We start from the raw sequence: 17,358 nt of genomic DNA on the forward strand, positions 1-17,358 counted from the left end.
TCAACGGAAACGCATGTGCAAAAGAAATGCTCACACTTTGATTGATAATTCAAGGCTTACTTAGTGAGGAGATAACTCCCACTACAATACGATGTACATCAAGCTTACGTATTTTAGGCAGACCTGCAATCTACAAATGCCAAGGGGTCTTTTAGCTCAAAACTCGAAAAACTAAGCAAAGCACAAAATTATGAAGCTTTGAGCAGATTCTACACTTTTAAAGACAGGTAGAGGAGTAAGCAGATTGTTGTTGCAATTCCAAACTCATGGGAGCAGACTTTAAGTTCATGGATGTCGAAGCGGAGGTAAAAAAGAATGAGTGTGAAGTAGAAGGACGAGATGGAGATGTGGACGAATCGGAAGAAGCGTGCAGAGAGCGAGCGAGAGATCTGGCAGAAGCGGAAGACGTGGAGGACGGGTGAATTGCGGGAGAGGATGCTGGGAAAGAGGGTTCTCTAGATCTGGAAGAGGATGATGATCCTGGAGCAGCACGAGAGTAAGGGAAATCTGGCCGGGAGGCAGGCAAAGATGCGATCCTCACCTCCTTCAATGCTTGGTGCACTTGGCTCATCCTTGGACGAGCACCTGGTAGAGGATGGCAGCAAACTAGACCCAAATGCAACACGCATCTCCATCGATCTTCCAGCTCTAACTCTCCCTCTGTCATTGCCACCATCCTTGAATCCATCGCTTCCATCAGTTTGTTGCTCTCATGTAGCAACCATACCCACTCCACAAGCATCGTTTCTTGTGGTGGCAACGCGTAATCTAGCACTCTCCGACCACAAGCCACTTCCAATGCCAGAACGCCGAAGCTGTACACATCTGCTCTGTCTGTCGCTTTGCCTGTTAAGGGCACCTCCGGAGCAATATACCCAGGTGTTCCCGCTGCAGTCATGGTGACAATCCTGTCGTGGCCGATCAATCGTGCAAGCCCGAAATCCCCCAGAACAGGTCCAAACTCTGCATTTAGCAAAACATTGGCTGCCTTCACGTCTCTATGCAGCACGCATTCTCCCAATCCTTCGTGCAAATACTCCAAAGCAGCGGCTACCCCAAGCAGGATGTTGAATCTCGTCTCGCTTGTCAGAGTTGCTTCTCTGTTTCCGCCGAAGAGATGCCTGTCTAGACTACCACAGGCCATGTAATCGTACACGAGCAGTGCTTTCTCTTTCTCCTGGCACCATCCTCGTAACCGTAGCAGGTTGCGATGTCGAATGCTGCTGATGATTCTTATTTCGGAAGGAAATGCGGCCTTCTTTCCCAGACCCTCGTTCAGTCTCTTCACGGCCACCGTGGATCTGTCAGGGTCACGCATGATGCCTTTGTATACACGGCTGAATGCACCTTCACCCAGTAGGTTCTTATCGCTGAAGGCTTGGGTAGCTCGGCTGAGCTCGCGATAACTGTAGCGATGCAGAGACGAATCGATGTTAGGATCAATTATTTCATGACTAGCTGATGGTACCGTCCTGCAGTACCAAAGCGCTGAGGCCATCGCAAGGCATGCACCCACTGAGAAGCCCAAGCCCAAGCCCAAGCCCAGAGAGAGGCCCTGCCCCTGTTTCCCTTTTGGTGCCTCATAAGGGCTCGGCTTTGGAGCCATCGACGGGAATGAAGCTTTAGATGGTGCCGGAGCAGGACTGATTTCAAGTCCACTTGTGGAAAAGTTCCAAGAGTGGAGAACATGCCCTTCATATGATGCACCAGTGGAGGCCGAAAATCCAACATACATATATTTCTGGAAGACGCTGGACAGATCATAAGAGGTGACTAGAATTGGATCCAGAGGACGCAGCCCCGAGGTGCTGTTCGTCATCCAAACTTGGATCAACGCGCCGGAAGCGTCGTAATCGATCCAAACTGTGAACGTGTAATTGCTGTACAGATACAAATCTGGATGCACCGAATCAACGTAAGGCTTGAATCCTTGAGTGTCTTTTGAGGCAGTTGAATTCAAACTGTTGATATCGATTCCGATATGGCTGTCGCTTGGATCGTTGAGGTGCGGATTCAGAAATGTGTCAAACTCTACGGCAAACAAGTGACGGCTAAGCTGCGGCACTGAAGCGTTTTTTATGGGCTCGACGAGAGGAGGACACCCACTCAGTAGCCCAGGACACCCACCGGTGCTATTGTCGGGGGCTGCGATATTTGGAGCGATGAAAAACGCCATCCCATCCCCACACTGTCCATATTCTCCCCCTGTGAATATCTGGAACGTAAAGGAGGTGCTGAAGGAAGCAACATGATGATGATCATCCATGAATTGAACAGGTTGAGCGTAGACAAAGCGACCCGCGACAGATTTTGCAGCGTGCACTTCAGTATCGTTTATTCAAATGGCACTTTCGATTGGAATAGATGAGCCAGACAGGTGCAAGTTTGCAATGCTGGAAAACGTTGGGTAATCGAATTGAGTGGCAGGTAGAATGTGCCACGATTCTGCAAGGAGCAAGCACAGAAGTAGCATATCATGGAGCTTTACGCGCGCCATTACAATTTCGTGAACAACACAACACCGGGAGGAGAAGAAGAAGAGCCTCCTGACGTGCTTTTTCAACGACAAGCTACGTATCACTTTTGCATACTGTAACTCACACGTTAATCTCTTCAGTCACCTTTAGATTTGGAGACATAGCCTCTAGTTAATCTCTTCAGTCATTCTGTAGCTCACACGTTAATCTCTTCAGTCACCTTTAGTTGAATAAGTCTCTATGGTCTCCTCGTTCAGCTTGCCGTAGTCGACATAGCCTCGCAACTTAGACTCGCAACCTCCTACGACCCCGAAGGTTTGGCGTTGAAACAAAGTTGGATGGCACAAACCACACCCTTTAAGGAGTAGGGAAGGGCCATCGGGAGGCCTTTCCCTGAGGGATCTAGCACGATTTTGGTGCGACCGACCTGTAGGTCACGAGCCAAATCCGGTCAAATTCCAACCGGGAAGGCCGGCTTTACCATTACAATTTCAATAACTACACAACAATAATAAGTACGACTGTGAATGAGGAGAATGTGGGAAAAGAAGAAAGGAATCCTTGACTTATAAAGACTTTTGCATGTGCAATGTATTGGCCTACAAACGCGGTAGATGAACGGTACAGTCATAATAATGACATCTTGAATGAAGAGATAAGGGAGAAAGAAGGAAAGGCATCTTTAAGTTTTACTATGAATGATTAAAGGTATCCTTGACTTGCAAAGACTTTTTTTTTAATTTAATGCCGAATATATTAAGAGGGAGGTCAGCCCCTAAAAAAGACCAATATACAAAATTGGGCCCTAAAGGGCCTTCAAAGCAAAAATTGGTCCCTTTTACATGTGCACCTTATTGGATGCAGAGTGATCAATGAACGGTACAGTAAACACACTTTGACATCTTACTATATATTTCATTAATTTTAGACTGGTGTGCTCTCCAAAACCCTATTTATAATCACTTTGAAAACAAATTGAAATAAATTAAAACCCTATTATTAACCCAAAAAACCTCTAAAAAATGAATAAATTTTGAAAGGATTTTTTAATGGAATTGAAAGTGAAATTCTAAAAGAAGTTGATGCCATTTTTCTAGGTATAGCATGATATTACATCAAAAGTAGAGTTACATCAAAAGCACTACTAAAGTCCGAGAGTATTTTGTAATGGTATTAAGAAACACCTTCCAATAATTACAAGAAGAAGTCTAATATTTACAAGAAAAAATGCCTATTAGTACTCTCTATCGGAGAAGCAATAGATTCCTCTACTTCGTACATCTCTTCATTGTTTTGTGTCATTATAGAGGTTCCCCAAGGTAAGGGGGTTGAAAGAAAGATGAGCGAAGAGAAAAGAGAAAAATTCAAAAAGTTTTGTGTCCTCAATAGTCCCGAGATGCAAATATGGGTGGAGAGATATGAAGAGGCCAAAGTAAAAAGAATAAATGAGAGGGCGAGATTTAGAGTCATGCACAGGTAGAGGGTGCCATATCCACCGAAATTGGCTCCAAGAAGCTCTTCATGAAACTGAACATGATGGAGATGACGTAACCGATTGAGAGCGGAAGCTTGTAGTTAGATGTATGCCACATGTAAATTTTTAACCTTTCTACTTAATTTGGGTATTTATGATCACAATTGCTACAAAATGCATCCTCATTGTTTCAATCATGTTCTTTTGTAGTACAAAAAGTACAGTGCATTGTGGTCACATGGACGGCATTTTCATGTGCAACACATTGATTCAAGGATTTCAGGCTTTAATCTGACGCAGATGTCTGGCCTGGGTTGAAGTTATAGACTTCCCACAATGCATGGCTTCATGGAGTCATGGCTAACTTTGTACAAGATAGCCGAGCAAGTGCTTCTGATACCAATCTTCTCTTCTCATAGTTAGATTATTGTGGGACCATATGTGACATCTATGAAGTTGATTTTAGACGATTTAGTATTTTCATTCTTGATGTCAAATGGTTTAGAACTATGAACAATGGTCCCAATGCTACAATCAGGAGAGACAATTGTGGTTTCTTTGCCATTGACTCCACTAGACCCTAGACTAATGAAAGTGAATATACCTTTGTTCTTCCAATAGGTACACACAGTGAGACTAATGAATTGATTAAAAGCTAATATCTTTTTTTTCAAACAAATGTTGGTAGATGTTCATATATAAAAAATTTTATACTTGAGCATAAATGAATATAATTACTAGCACCTAATTTATATCTTCAACAGAGGTATTCTTTCATCCAGATCGTTTGGATCCAAGATGGTGGTACGTGGTCCAAGTTGCTCCTCGAAGCAACATATGAAGATAGGAATGTGGATACGAACATGCTGGCAGAAGATCCAAATAATGATGCCGATGGATCTAGGGAAGAGGATGAAGATGACGATATGGGCCCCGAATAAGGTGATAATAATGACACTGTAATGGAGGAAGATGGAGATCATGACTTTGGGGAAGAAGAGGGAGAACTAGAGGTTGGTGAACTAGAGGATCAAGTCTTAGGTAGGCATACAATAGGGGATGATGATGTAGGTGATCAATTGTATGTAAACCTTGAGATAGACATATTTGGCACACAAGACTTGGTGCAAGATGAAGCCGTCGATGTAAATGCTATTAATTCATAGTTTTGACATCAACGAGACTTCTTATGTGTAATTTGGCCCTCACATTTTTAGTGAGATTTTGTACATTAATTGGTATGTTAAGTTGATGTCTACACCAACACCTTCCCCGCCCGACAATCATACCAACGGTCTTCATGCCTACGCTCGTGAAGCATCGAAAGATAGCATCAAAAAGAGGCACGTGTCTTGTAGGGGAATGGCATTGGCGCCATTCAAATGAGAATGGCACCAATGCCATTCTAATCTATGAGAGTTTGTGGATAATGGCACTGGTGCCAATCTCTCATAAATAGTATGCATAAATCTTTCACATTTGTTTCTAGCTTCCAATTTAGCATGGCACTATTTTCAATCTGCTTAACCTTGAAATGGAATGAGATTGGCACTAGTGCCAAACTCGTTGGTGCTAGTGAGATGAAGATTAGCACCAGTGCCATTCTCCAAAATCTAAATTAGAATGAAACTTATGTGATTCTCCATGGGACTGGCACTAGTGAGATTGGCACTAGTGCCAAACTAATTCAGATTGTGGAGAATGGCATTGGTGCCCTTCAGATGAGATTGGTACCATGCCATCCTACACAAACTCACATGGAGAATGGCACTAGTGCCATTCTAATAAATAAGAGTTTGTGGAGAATGGCACTGGTGCCAATCTCTCATAAATATTATGCATAAATCTTTCACATTTGTTTCCATCTTCCAGTTTAGCATGGCACTGCTACCAATCTACTTAACCTTGACATGGAATGAGATTGGCAGCAGTCCCAATCTCACTAATGTCAATCACATGAATATTGGCACCAGTGCCAAACTAATTCAAATTGTGCTAGAAGAGCCTGTGCAACTCCTGACAAAATATACCAAGCCTACTGATGTACATTGTCATTAATTTTTAATTTTCTCATTGATAATTCCACATAAAAGAATTCATGTGACCTTATATATATATTACATATATATAAAAGATCTCTCTCTCTCTCTCTCTCTCTCTCTCTCTCTCTCTCTCTCACACACACACACACACACACACACACAGAGATAAATTCATTATATGGCTTGAATATTAAAAATTTCTAAAAGATCACTTGATTATTTCAAACTATGGTTTGAATTTACATAGTGTGTGTGTGTGTGTGTGTGTGTGTGTGTGGTGTGTGTGTGTGTGTGTGTGTGTGTGGGGGGGGTACCCACACACACACACACATCGTACCCACACACACACACACACACCCACACACACACCACACACCACACACACACACACACACACACACACACTCACACACACACATATAATATGTAAATTCAAACCATAGTTTGAAATAATCAAGTGATCTTATATATATATATATATATATATATAATTTATAAATAATTCAAATTTACAAATGAAGTTCGAACGGAAAGGTCATTTTTAAATTTGCATGGTTTGAATTTTAGAATTCAAATTCAAATTTTGCATCAAAATGACAGGCTTTCAAAATTTGAAAGTGAGAGTTAGGAAGTGAGAGAGAGAGAGAGAGAGAGAGAGCTATGAGTGTGTGTGTGTGTGAGATAGAGATAGATAGATAGATAGATAGAGAGAGAGAGAGAGAGAGAGAGAGAGAGAGAGAGAGAGAGAGAGAGAGAGAGAGAGAGAGAGAGAGAGAGAGAGTCATGAGATAGGCAAAGAGAGGGAGACACACGATTGTGTGTGTGTGTGTGTGTGTGTGAGAGAGAGAGAGAGAGAGAGGAGAGAGAGATATATATATATAGAGAGAGAGAGAGAAGAGAGAGAGAGAGAGATTCCGGTAGCACCTCATACCTTCAAATTCAGTCTTGAATCTTCCTCGCATTCTGGTCATTAGAGTTCATTTGCAGTGGGCATGGTGGGCTTCCTTGAAGGCTTGATTCTTTGTTGAAGTCCATTTGTTTGCCAAGTCCTCTTGGGCAACGGGCTTCATACTTCGTGGGCAACTTCCTTGCACTTCGTGGGCAGCTTCCTTGTAGTCCTTGATGATTTCAATCCAAAGGGCTCTCCTTGCAGTCTATGACTCATAGTCCGTGTCTCCATGGCGGGCTTTCTTGCACTTCGAAGCTCATGGGCGGCTTCCTTCAGCCATGGGAAGATTCGTTCATGGACAAGATTCCGTGGAAGATTGAAGGCTGAAGTGGGAGGCGATAGATTTGACAACAGCATGGAAGATTGAAGGCTAAAGCAAGAGGCGGCCGATTTGACAACAGCGTGGAAGATTGACAGTGGAGGCCCGGCCATAGGTCTGCATCCAGTTGATATAAGCTTGGAGGCTATCGAGAGTGCAGACCCATGGCATGAGTTTGTCAAGCTTCGCTAGTTGCATCACTTCATCGTCGTGTGGATAGTTTGTGGACTCTGTGATGACCTGGCACCATGCCTAGAAGTTGAGCAGGCTGGGGTGGGCAGCGATGGTCTAAACATTGGAAGGATGGAGGAGGGAGAGACTGTCGGACTGAAGGTCGAGGGAGAAGTATGACATGGCGAGGATGCCATGTAAGATGGTTCTAGAGTAGGTGATACCTGACACTACAAGGCATAGGTCATTTTTCGACGAAAATACCGACGCTTTTTACATTAATTTTTTTTTCACGGGTGCAAATGTCGCTAAAAGCATCGGAAAAGAACCATCGCTATAAAACGTCGCTATATAGTGACAATCAGAAACGTCGCTATATAGCGACACTGATAATCATCGCTATATAGTGACACTGGTAAATATCGCTATATAGCGACGATTAACAGAACTTTAAAAAAAGGATTAATGGGGCTAAATAGGACTTCCTATGGCCCTGTATAGCCCCACTAATCCTTTTTTTTTTTTGGGTAATTACAAAACAAAGATTTTTTATAACAAAATTTCCCTTGCGAAAAGGGTGATACAAAATCGCTCAAATGAAATGATCGAGTAACAAAAGCATATACATGTCGAACATATACAACATTATTTGTTACAAAATTACCCTTTCGAAAGGGCGATATAAAATTGCTCAAACAAGCGTATATACAAAAGGACATACAGGGCGAAGAAAATGCAACACTGCTACTACCACTACTACTACTACTACTCATCTATCATCCTCATCTTGTTGGCTTGTTCCTTGGTCCTCGTGAGCTGGGCCTTCTCCCTGATCCTCGTCACGTGCATCTGATCCCTGGCCCTGGTGATCACTCGCCTCCGATGATGGGACGCTTGAGCTTTGACCCTAAGAGTGAACCATATAAATCAAAAATTAGATTGGAACTTAAAGAATAAAACAATTTAAAAAGTGAGATTACAAGTAGGAGTACACTTATACCGTGCGAACAGCCACCTCAGCCCAATCAACCGTCACTCCCATTGCCTCTTGCGCAATAAACCACAGCTTTGTTCCTATCTAAAATGCACATCGCGTCTCTGCATCTGTAGGAAGATGACCCATCACAGCTTGCTATGGATCCAATTTACGAGAGTTAGAGTTAGCTAAAGTGCATGTAATATGTAGTAAAACAAATAGAACAATACATTGAATGAGAAGAAGTAGACTTACCACGGTTGCCTCGAACGCTCACCGTCCGCCTGCACCAAAGTGCGAAGTACCTATGATGTCCAGCCATCTCTTTGCAGCCCTCCTCTAACCCTCGAACAATTCGGGATTGTTCCTATTCTGCTTCTTGAAGAACTTCCAATCAGCTTTGTCTGCCTAGCTGGGTTTAGCCAACCCCTTTGTGATGGAAGTATGCAAGGTTGATCTACGATGCTTCAAGACCAAACCCATGCGCTCTCGCATATAATCCTCATTAAACTCCCAATTTGGCGAGTTAGGGTATTTTTGTTTTAATTCATCGATGACCGCTTGCTTCTTTTGGTCATCTTGATATCGCCAATCAGTAGCAATGCCGCTCTTGAAGTGATGGCTCATTAACCACCTCATGGTGGCCATCACTGCTTTGCCCTTTCTATCTTCTATTATCTCTCTGGCAGCTGTGATTTGATAGGAGAGATCCCCTGATGAGTAAGGAGGACTGATGGTAGCAGAGTCAGAAGGAGTGGAGCGAGGAGTAGCAGTGGGAGTAGGAGAGGGCAAGGGACCTGACTGATACTGTGTCTCCAGACCAAGTGGAGACCTGTAGGAATGTGAGTGTGCTAGCTCGTCTACGATGCTTCAAGACCAAACCCATGCACTCTCGCATATAATCCTCATTAAACTCCCAATTTGGCGGGTTAGGGTATTTTTGTTTTAATTCATTGATGACCGCTTGCTTCTTTTGGTTATCTTGATACCGCCAATCGGTAGTAATGCCGCTCTTGAAGTGATGGCTCATCAACCGCCTCATGGTGGCCATCACTGCTTTGCCCTTTCTATCTTCTATTATCTCTCCGGCAGCTGTGATTTGATAGGAGAGATCCCCTGATGAGTAAAGAGGACTGATGGTAGTAGAGTCAGAAGGAGTGGAGCGAGGAGTAGCAGTGGGAGTAGAAGAGGGCAAGGGACCTGACTGATATTGTGTCTTCGGACCAAGTGGAGACCTGTAGGAATGTGAGTGTGCTGACTCATCTACATCTCCTGAGTCAGCACAACATAAGCTGCCCTTCCTACTCTTCCTTCCCTTACGAGAGGCATGTGCAGGTGATGACCCCTCGGTCGAAGGGGCATGAGGGGACGGCTGGGTAGTACGTCCAGCTGTCGGTGTAGGGGAGGGAATTGCTGAGGTCCTCTGAGATAGCAGAGAGAAGAATCTCGCTGCCTCCTCATCGCTCATCTGCGCTACAAACTCATCGGGACTCTCGACAAAGCCATGCGCGGCTAGCAAAGGAGTTCCCCGAGGGGTAGTCGTAGTGCTACGTGGAAGAGGAGTCGGACCAGGGGTAGTCGTAGTGCTAGGTCCGAGAGGAGTCAGGCCAAGGGTAGTTCTCGGGGTAGTCGCCTGAGAGAAATCAAAGTCTTCTAGAGCATATAGATCGTGAGCTCTCCTCCTGCGAGACTGTCCGTACTCGTCGGATGAGCAACGTGATCCCATGTCTAACATAGACACAAACACGAAAACAAAAAACAAAAAAACAAACATAAGCATAGGCATAGGGATAGGCATAGGCAAAGAGGGAGAGAAGAGGAAGAAGAGGAAGAGGAATCTGAAGAAGAGGAAGAGGAATCTGAAGAAGAGGGAAAAGAGAAAGTGGAGGAGAAGAGGAAGAAGAGGGAAAGGAAAGAGGGAAAAAGAGGAAGAAGAAGGAAAGGAAAGAGGGAAAGGAAAGAGAGAAGAAGAGGGAGAGAAGAGGGAAAGAAGAGGGAGAGAAGAGGGAGAGAAGAGGGAAATGAGAAAGTGGAGGAGAAGAGGAAGAAGAGGGAAAGGAAAGAGGGAAAGGAAGAGGAAGAAGAGGGAGGGAAGGAGGACGAAGAGGAAAGAGAAATCTAAAGAAGAGGGAGAGAAGAGGGAAATGAGAAAGAAGAGGGAAAGGAAAGAGGGAAAGAAGAGGAAGAAGAGGGAAAAGAGGAAGTGGACGAGAAGAGAAAGAAGAGGGAAAGGAAAGAGGGAAAGGAAAGAGGAAGAAGAGGGAGAGAAGATGAAGAAGAGAGAAAGAAGAGAGAAAGAAGAGGGAAAGGAGAGGGAGAGAAGAGGAAGAAGAGGGAAAAGAGGAAGTGGACAAGAAGAGGAAGAAGAGGGAAAGGAAAGAGGGAAAGAGAAGGGCGAAAGAGATAATAAGAGAAGGGGGAAAGAGAAGGGAAAGGAAAGAGGGAAAGGAAAGAGGAAGAAGAGGCAGAGAAGAAGGAAGAAGAGGGAGAGGAATCTGAAGAAGAGGGAGAGAAGAGGGAAATGAGAAGAGGAAGAAGAGGAAGAGGGAAAAGAGGAAGTGCACGAGAAGAGGAAGAAGAGGGAAAGGAAAGAGGGAAAGGAAAGAGGAAGAAGAGGGAGAGAAGAGGAAGAAGAGGGAAAAGAGGAAGTGGGAGAGAAAAGAGGGGGAAAAGAGGAGAAGAGAGAAGAAGAGGGAAAGAAAAAGAGGGAAAAGAGAGATTGGAAAAGCATAAGCATGAGCATATGCTTATGCTTATGCTTAAGCACAAGCATGAGCATAAGAAAAGGAGACATATGCTCATGCTTATGTTTATGCATGAGCATAAGAGAAGGGGGAAAGAGAGAAGAAGAGGGAAAGGAAAGAGGGGAAAAGAGGGAAAGAAAGAGAGAAGAAGAGGAAAAGGAAAGAGAGATTGGAAAAGAGGAAAGAGGGAGAGAAAGAGAGAAGAAGAGGGAAAGAGAAAAGAGGAAAAAAGAGACATATGTCATGCTTATGCATGAGCATATGTCTACTTCTCTTATGCTCATCATAAGCATAAGCATGAGCATATGTCTCCTTCTCTTATGCTCATGCTTATGCTTAAGCATAAGCATAAGCATATGCTCATGTTTATGTTTATGCATGAGCATAAGAGAAGGGGGAAAGAGAGAATAAGAGGGAAAGAAAAGAGGGAAAAGAGGGGGAAAAGAGGAGAAGAGAGATTGGAAAAGAGGAAAGAGGAGAGAAAGAGAGAAGAGGGAAAGAGAGACATATGCTCATGCTTATGCATGAGCATATGTCTACTTCTCTTATGCTCATGCATAAGCATAAGCATGAGCATATACTTCCTTCTCTTATGCTCATGCTTATGTTTATGCATGAGCATAGGAGAAGGGGGAAAGAGAGAAGAAGAGGGAAAGGAAAGAGGGAAAAAGAGGGAAAAAGAGGAGAAGAGAGAAGAAGAGGGAAAGGAAAAGAGGGAAAAGAGAGATTGGAAAAGCATAAGCATGAGCATAAGAAAAGGAGACATATGCTCATGCTTATGTTTATGCATGAGCATAAGAGAAGGGGGAAAGAGAGAAGAAGAGGGAAAGGAAAGAGGGACAAAGAGGGAAAGAAAGAGAGAAGAAGAGGAAAAGGAAAGAGAATCATGAGCATATGTCTACTTCTCTTATGCTCATGCATAAGCATAAGCATGAGCATATGTCTCCTTTTCTTATGCTCATGCTTGTGCTTAAGCATAAGCATAAGAGAAGGGGGAAAGAGAGAATAAGAGGGAAAGGAAAGAGGGAAAAGAGGGGGAAAAGAGGAGAAGAGAGATTGGAAAAGAGGAAAGAGGGAGAGAAAGAGAGAAGAAGAGGGAAAGAGAAAAGAGGAAAAAAGAGACATATGCTTATGCTTATGCATGGCACTAGCTGCAGGCCAATGCAAATAAAAATAATAATAAATGGAAAAAAGAGGAAGCACTTACCTGAAATAGTACGTCCCGCTCGGTGTTGTGGACTGGCCCTACAAAAGAGAGGAAACATACCATTTTTCAAATAAGATGTTAGAGGAAGGAGGAGATTACAAAAGTAACTTCTTGAAAGGAGGAGATTGAGGAGACAAGGAGAAAGAGAAGGAAGAGAAATACAAAAAAGAGGTGAGTCTTCTTTCTTTCTTGAAATCTCGTTTTTTGTTTCAATCCTTTGAAAACAAGCATGAAAACTAGTTTACAGGTTTAGCAATACAAGGAGAAGCACTCACAAAGCTAAAGCTAACAAACAAATAACCTACATTGTTGAAACAAACTCACCTCTTGAAGAACTTCCTTTCAAGAAACCAAAGAGGGAAAAGGGTAGAGAGGGAGTACAAGAGCTAGGAGAAGGGTAAGGAGTGGAGAATAGAGTGGGAGGTTGTCAGAAATAGGTGGGAGGTCGTCGAAAATAGGTGGGAGGAGAGATTGCCTTGGTTACTTGAGAGATTAGAAAGATTGCTAAAGAAAGCGCCACGCGACGGGAGTCTCGGGTTTTAACCCATAGCATCGCTATATAGCGACAGAACAGAGGAAAAAGTTGCTATATAGCGACGCTTTAAGTCACTTTTTATTCTAGCATGAAGGGAAGCTCATAGATGCTATTTTATAACTGTTAATATATTTTCTTGCAACTTAAGTTGTGATTTTATAAGTGTAGATGGAAGGAACGTCATCTGATGATGTGCCAATGCTCGTGCTCATCATGCGCCACTTGCGGATGTATGGGGAGGAGCCCGAACCAGTACCCACTGTTGGTGTTGCACGTGTTGATGGACCATCGGTAAGTCAAAGCTATTTAAGTTCACAGTCTTATTGGATACCAGGAAGTACAAGATCTTATATTTACACGAAATCTTAAAATAGGATGAGGAGGGTGACGAGGGTATGCATATACCTTCTCACTTTGAGCAAGACTATAGTCTCCCGGATGATGACGAGGGTATGGTCGACATGATGGATTCCATTTTTAGGGGCACTACATCCCATGTACATGTGATGTCCGAGTTTGAGGTCAAAATGCGAGAGTTGCAATCAACACAATTGTACGAGGGTGTTAGGATGTCTAAACTACGTGCTTGTCTCTCAATCTTGAATCTGCAAGTAAAGTATGGGTGGTCAGATACAAGTGTCTCGGCCTTAATGAGGTTAGCTCTTGCATTAATTTGACTCATTATTTGGATATTGTTTGTTTTGAGAATCATCATGTTTGTTTTGAGAATCATCATTTGGATAGTGTATACCGAATCATCATTGTTCGAAGCCTATGTATGTTTGAATTGTCATAGGTTGCTCCAGAAGATGTTGCCTACACCAAATACCATGCCCGCATCAAGAGATGAAGCGAAAAAGATGCTAACAATGGTGGGTATGGATTATGATACCATCCATGCTTGCCGTAATGATTGTATTCTCTTTCGTCGTGAGCATGGAGATTTGGCTAGTTGTCCAAAGTGTGGGAAACAACGATATAGAGATGACTTGCAGGGTGAGCGGATACCGGTAAAGGTCTTGAGACACTTTCCCATCATTGCAAGAATACAACACATGTTCCGATGCAAATCCATAGCGGAGTTGATGACATGGCATGCATCTCATCGGTCCACTGATGACACATTGAGGATTCCCACAGATTGTGCAGCTTGGAAGCACATAGATAATTAGTGGCCGGACTTTGCGAGGGAGCTATGCAACTTACATCTTGGGCTCACCATGGATGGCATGAATCCTTTCGGGTTACGCTCGACATCTTGGTCGACATGGCCCATAGTCGTGGTGAATTACAATATCCCACCATGGCTAACAATAAAAAAGGGACACCTCATGCTTGCACTACTTGTGCCAGGAAAGTACAAGGCAAAAAATATGGACGTGTACATGGCACCTTTGATAGAGGAGTTATAGATATTATGGAGAGGAGTGCAGGTCTTTGATATTTCCAGAGCTCCTAGACATACCAATGATATTTTGGTCAGGGGTATCTTGATGTGGACCATGCATGACTACCTAGGATATGGAGAGTGTGCAGGTACGTGGTTATGTCTTTACATGTATAATGAGGATTATGCTTTTATGACTCTCTTTCGCACGCATGTCTTGTACTAACACATTCATGCACGCGTGCAGAACTTGTTACAAGTGGGTACCATGCTTGTCTTGTTTGTGGACCGGCTCTGAAATCGCTTGCATGCTACTCCAAACATATGAGGAAAAATGTTTATGAAGGTCATGCTCGATACCTTCCGCTCGACCATCTCGCACGTGGAGGTCAGCTTGATCCACCACCATCATATTTGAAGGCAAGTGACTGGATTCAAGCTTGGAGGGCGAATGGAGAGGAACCTCCTCCTGGTATGAAGAGGCTATCGATCTTTCACGAGCTTCCTTATTGGGTTCAGTTACAAATCAATCATCTCTTGGATCCCATGCATATCTTGAAGAATGTGGGGGCTACTATTTGGGCACACTTGGTTGGTTCCAAAGACTCGAGAGGAGTGCGAGAAGACTTGCGTGCTATGAATAGGATGTCTCGTTTGTGGCCCCAAGTGCATGCTTCGGGAAAAGTTGTCCTCCCGAAAGCAACGTGAATCCTCTCTACGAGGGAGGAGGCAGCGGTCAAGGCAGACATTGCCTCTTTTCAAACATCGACAGGGTACATGAGTTGCTTAAAAGGAGCATTTTCAAAGGACAATAAGCTTAGTGGGCTCAAGTCCCATGATTGGCACAAGGTCTTATAGGTATTCTAAGTAGAATTAGTGTATCGATAATCGTGATGCGTTAGCATAATTATGATTATGTTATATTATTGACATGACTTCTTTGTTGCTTTGATAGTTCATCCTCCCAATTACAATAAAAGGGTGCTTACAAGAAGATGTTAGAAATGCTATATTCAAGATCTGTGGTATTGTGAGGTATGCTTACTATCGAATCGCCTTGATTGTATTTTCTTCAATTTAAGCTGATTAATCTGTAGACTGATTATGAAAATATCTTACATGGACATGTGAAATAGGTGGATATCTCAAAAAGAGATCTCCATATCGAGCATCGAGAATGCTAGGGTGGAATCCATCGAAGCCGTATGCTTGCTTGAGAAGCACTTTCCCTCAAGCATTATGACAACTCAAGTCCACTTGCTTGTGCACATAGTTGATGAGGTGGCTATAGCAGGTACTGTTCATAGTCGATGGATGTTTTTTCTCGAGCAGTTTATGAAAACTTTAAAGGGATTTGTAAGACAAAGAGCAAGACCAGAAGCAAGCATGGCGGAGGGATGGCTTGTGCAAGAGTCATTAGTATATATCACAGAGTTTCTTGCATCCACGGATCCCGATATGCCACAAGCTTGGCATAACAAGGATGATGATCGCATTGTTGGCAAGGTTCCCCAAGGAAAAGGGATTGAAAGAAAGATGAGTGAAGAGCAAATGGAGAAATTCAATAAGTTTTGTATCCTCAATAGCCCTGAGATGCAGAAGTGGATTGAGAGATATGAAGTGGCCAAAGCAGAAAGAATAAATGCAAGGACGAGATTCAGAGTAATGTACAGGTGATCACAACCATATCCATGGGATCTGGCTCTTCTCCCTACTCACATGTCACTTGATTGGCTACAATTGGCTCTACGTAAAGCCGAACGTGATGGAGAGACAATAAACGAGCGCGAGCGAGAGTTATCATCTGGATGTATGGTGCATGTAAGTTTCTTACCTCTTGACGTAATTAAGTAATTATTTGTGGCAATATACGCTATAAAATAGATGCATCTTCATTGTTTTAATGATGCTCTTTTACAGTACAAAAAGTATAGTGCATTATGGTCATATGGACGACATTTTCAGGTGGAATGCATCGATTCAAAGAGAGTCACGTATGATTGTGGAGTCATGGCTAACTTCACACAAGATAGCCGAGCAAGTGCTTCGGATACCAATCTTCTCTCCTCACAGTTGGATTATTGTGGAACCATATGCGACATCTATGAAGTTGATTTCAGACGATTTAGTATTTTCATTCTTGATGTAAAATGGTTTAGAAGTATTTACAACGGTCCCCATGCGACAATGAGAAAAGATAGTAGCAGTTTCTTTGCAATAGACTCCACCAAACATTGGACCGATGAAAGTGATACTTTTGTTCTTCCCGAGCACTGTGAGCAGGTGCATACTAATGATTTAATTAATCGAAGCTTTCGTTTTTAAAGATCCATTGATACATGTACTTGAGCATAATTTCATATATATAATTGACGACATTTGGCACCCATCTTCAATATAAGTGGTTTTTCATTCGGATCGTTCATCCAAGATGGTGGTACATAATCCAAGTTGCACCAGGAAGTAAGCAAATTTTTAAAGATAGAGATGTGGATATGGAGATGCCACTACCAATGCCGGATCCAATTGATGAATCTAGCGAAGAAGATGTAGATCATCATATGAGCCAAGAGGAAGATGTGCATAATGACATCGCATGGGAGGAAGATGGAGATCACGATATTGAGGAAGAAGACAACGATCATCAAGAATCACCACACTTTATTGAAGAAGATGATCAAATACTTTTAGGTGAACGTACGATGCTAGAGTACGATGATGATATAGGAAATCAACTCGGTATAGAGTTGGAGATAGACTTGTTTGGCACCTTAGACTTGGCTCAAGATAAAACAGTTGATGTAAATGCTCTTAATTGATTTTTTTCATCTCAAACTTGGACATGAATATATGAGCTTCAAAGGCTTGATGTACATGCTCTCATATTTTTATTCTCTATGAGATCAAACATGTATGAAAATTTAAAATAATTTGTCATTGGAAAAAACTAACTTTTAAGGCCTATATGGAAAAAAGAACCTCTCTGGAAAACATCGCTATAAAATAGTATATCAGTGTCTCTATATAGCGACACTTAAGCGTCGCTATATAGCGACTTCTACAAATATAGCGACTTT

The 17,358-nt window shown here is 42.8% G+C and overlaps 1 protein-coding gene across 1 annotated transcript; it reads right to left on the reverse strand.

The window, feature by feature from the left end:
* Positions 1-217: 217 nt before the first annotated feature.
* On the reverse strand, positions 218-6,955 carry LOC147903698 (putative L-type lectin-domain containing receptor kinase S.7). The gene is made up of 2 exons (XM_087372223.1): positions 6,925-6,955; positions 218-2,322 (listed from the first exon to the last, which is right to left on the reverse strand). The coding sequence occupies exons 1-2, from the start codon at positions 6,953-6,955 to the stop codon at positions 218-220; spliced, it is 2,136 nt and encodes a 711-aa protein (XP_087228349.1).
* Positions 6,956-17,358: the final 10,403 nt, after the last annotated feature.

The sequence above is a fragment of the Dipteris shenzhenensis genome, chromosome 3 (genome assembly GCF_047967505.1).
Source record: "Dipteris shenzhenensis isolate YYH24624 ecotype China chromosome 3, Dip_SZ_1.0, whole genome shotgun sequence".
In the NCBI taxonomy this organism is placed as follows: Eukaryota; Viridiplantae; Streptophyta; class Polypodiopsida; order Gleicheniales; family Dipteridaceae; genus Dipteris; species Dipteris shenzhenensis.

What these genes read in the sequence shown, in the direction of transcription:
- LOC147903698 (XM_087372223.1), bottom strand. Translation starts at nt 6,955, where the DNA reads ATGCGAGGAAGATTCAAGACTGAATTTGAAG. An exon ending in ATTCAAGACTGAATTTGAAG is followed by an intron (nt 2,323 to 6,924) that starts GTATGAGGTGCT and finishes ACGATACTGAAG; the next exon opens with TGCACGCTGCAAAATCTGTC.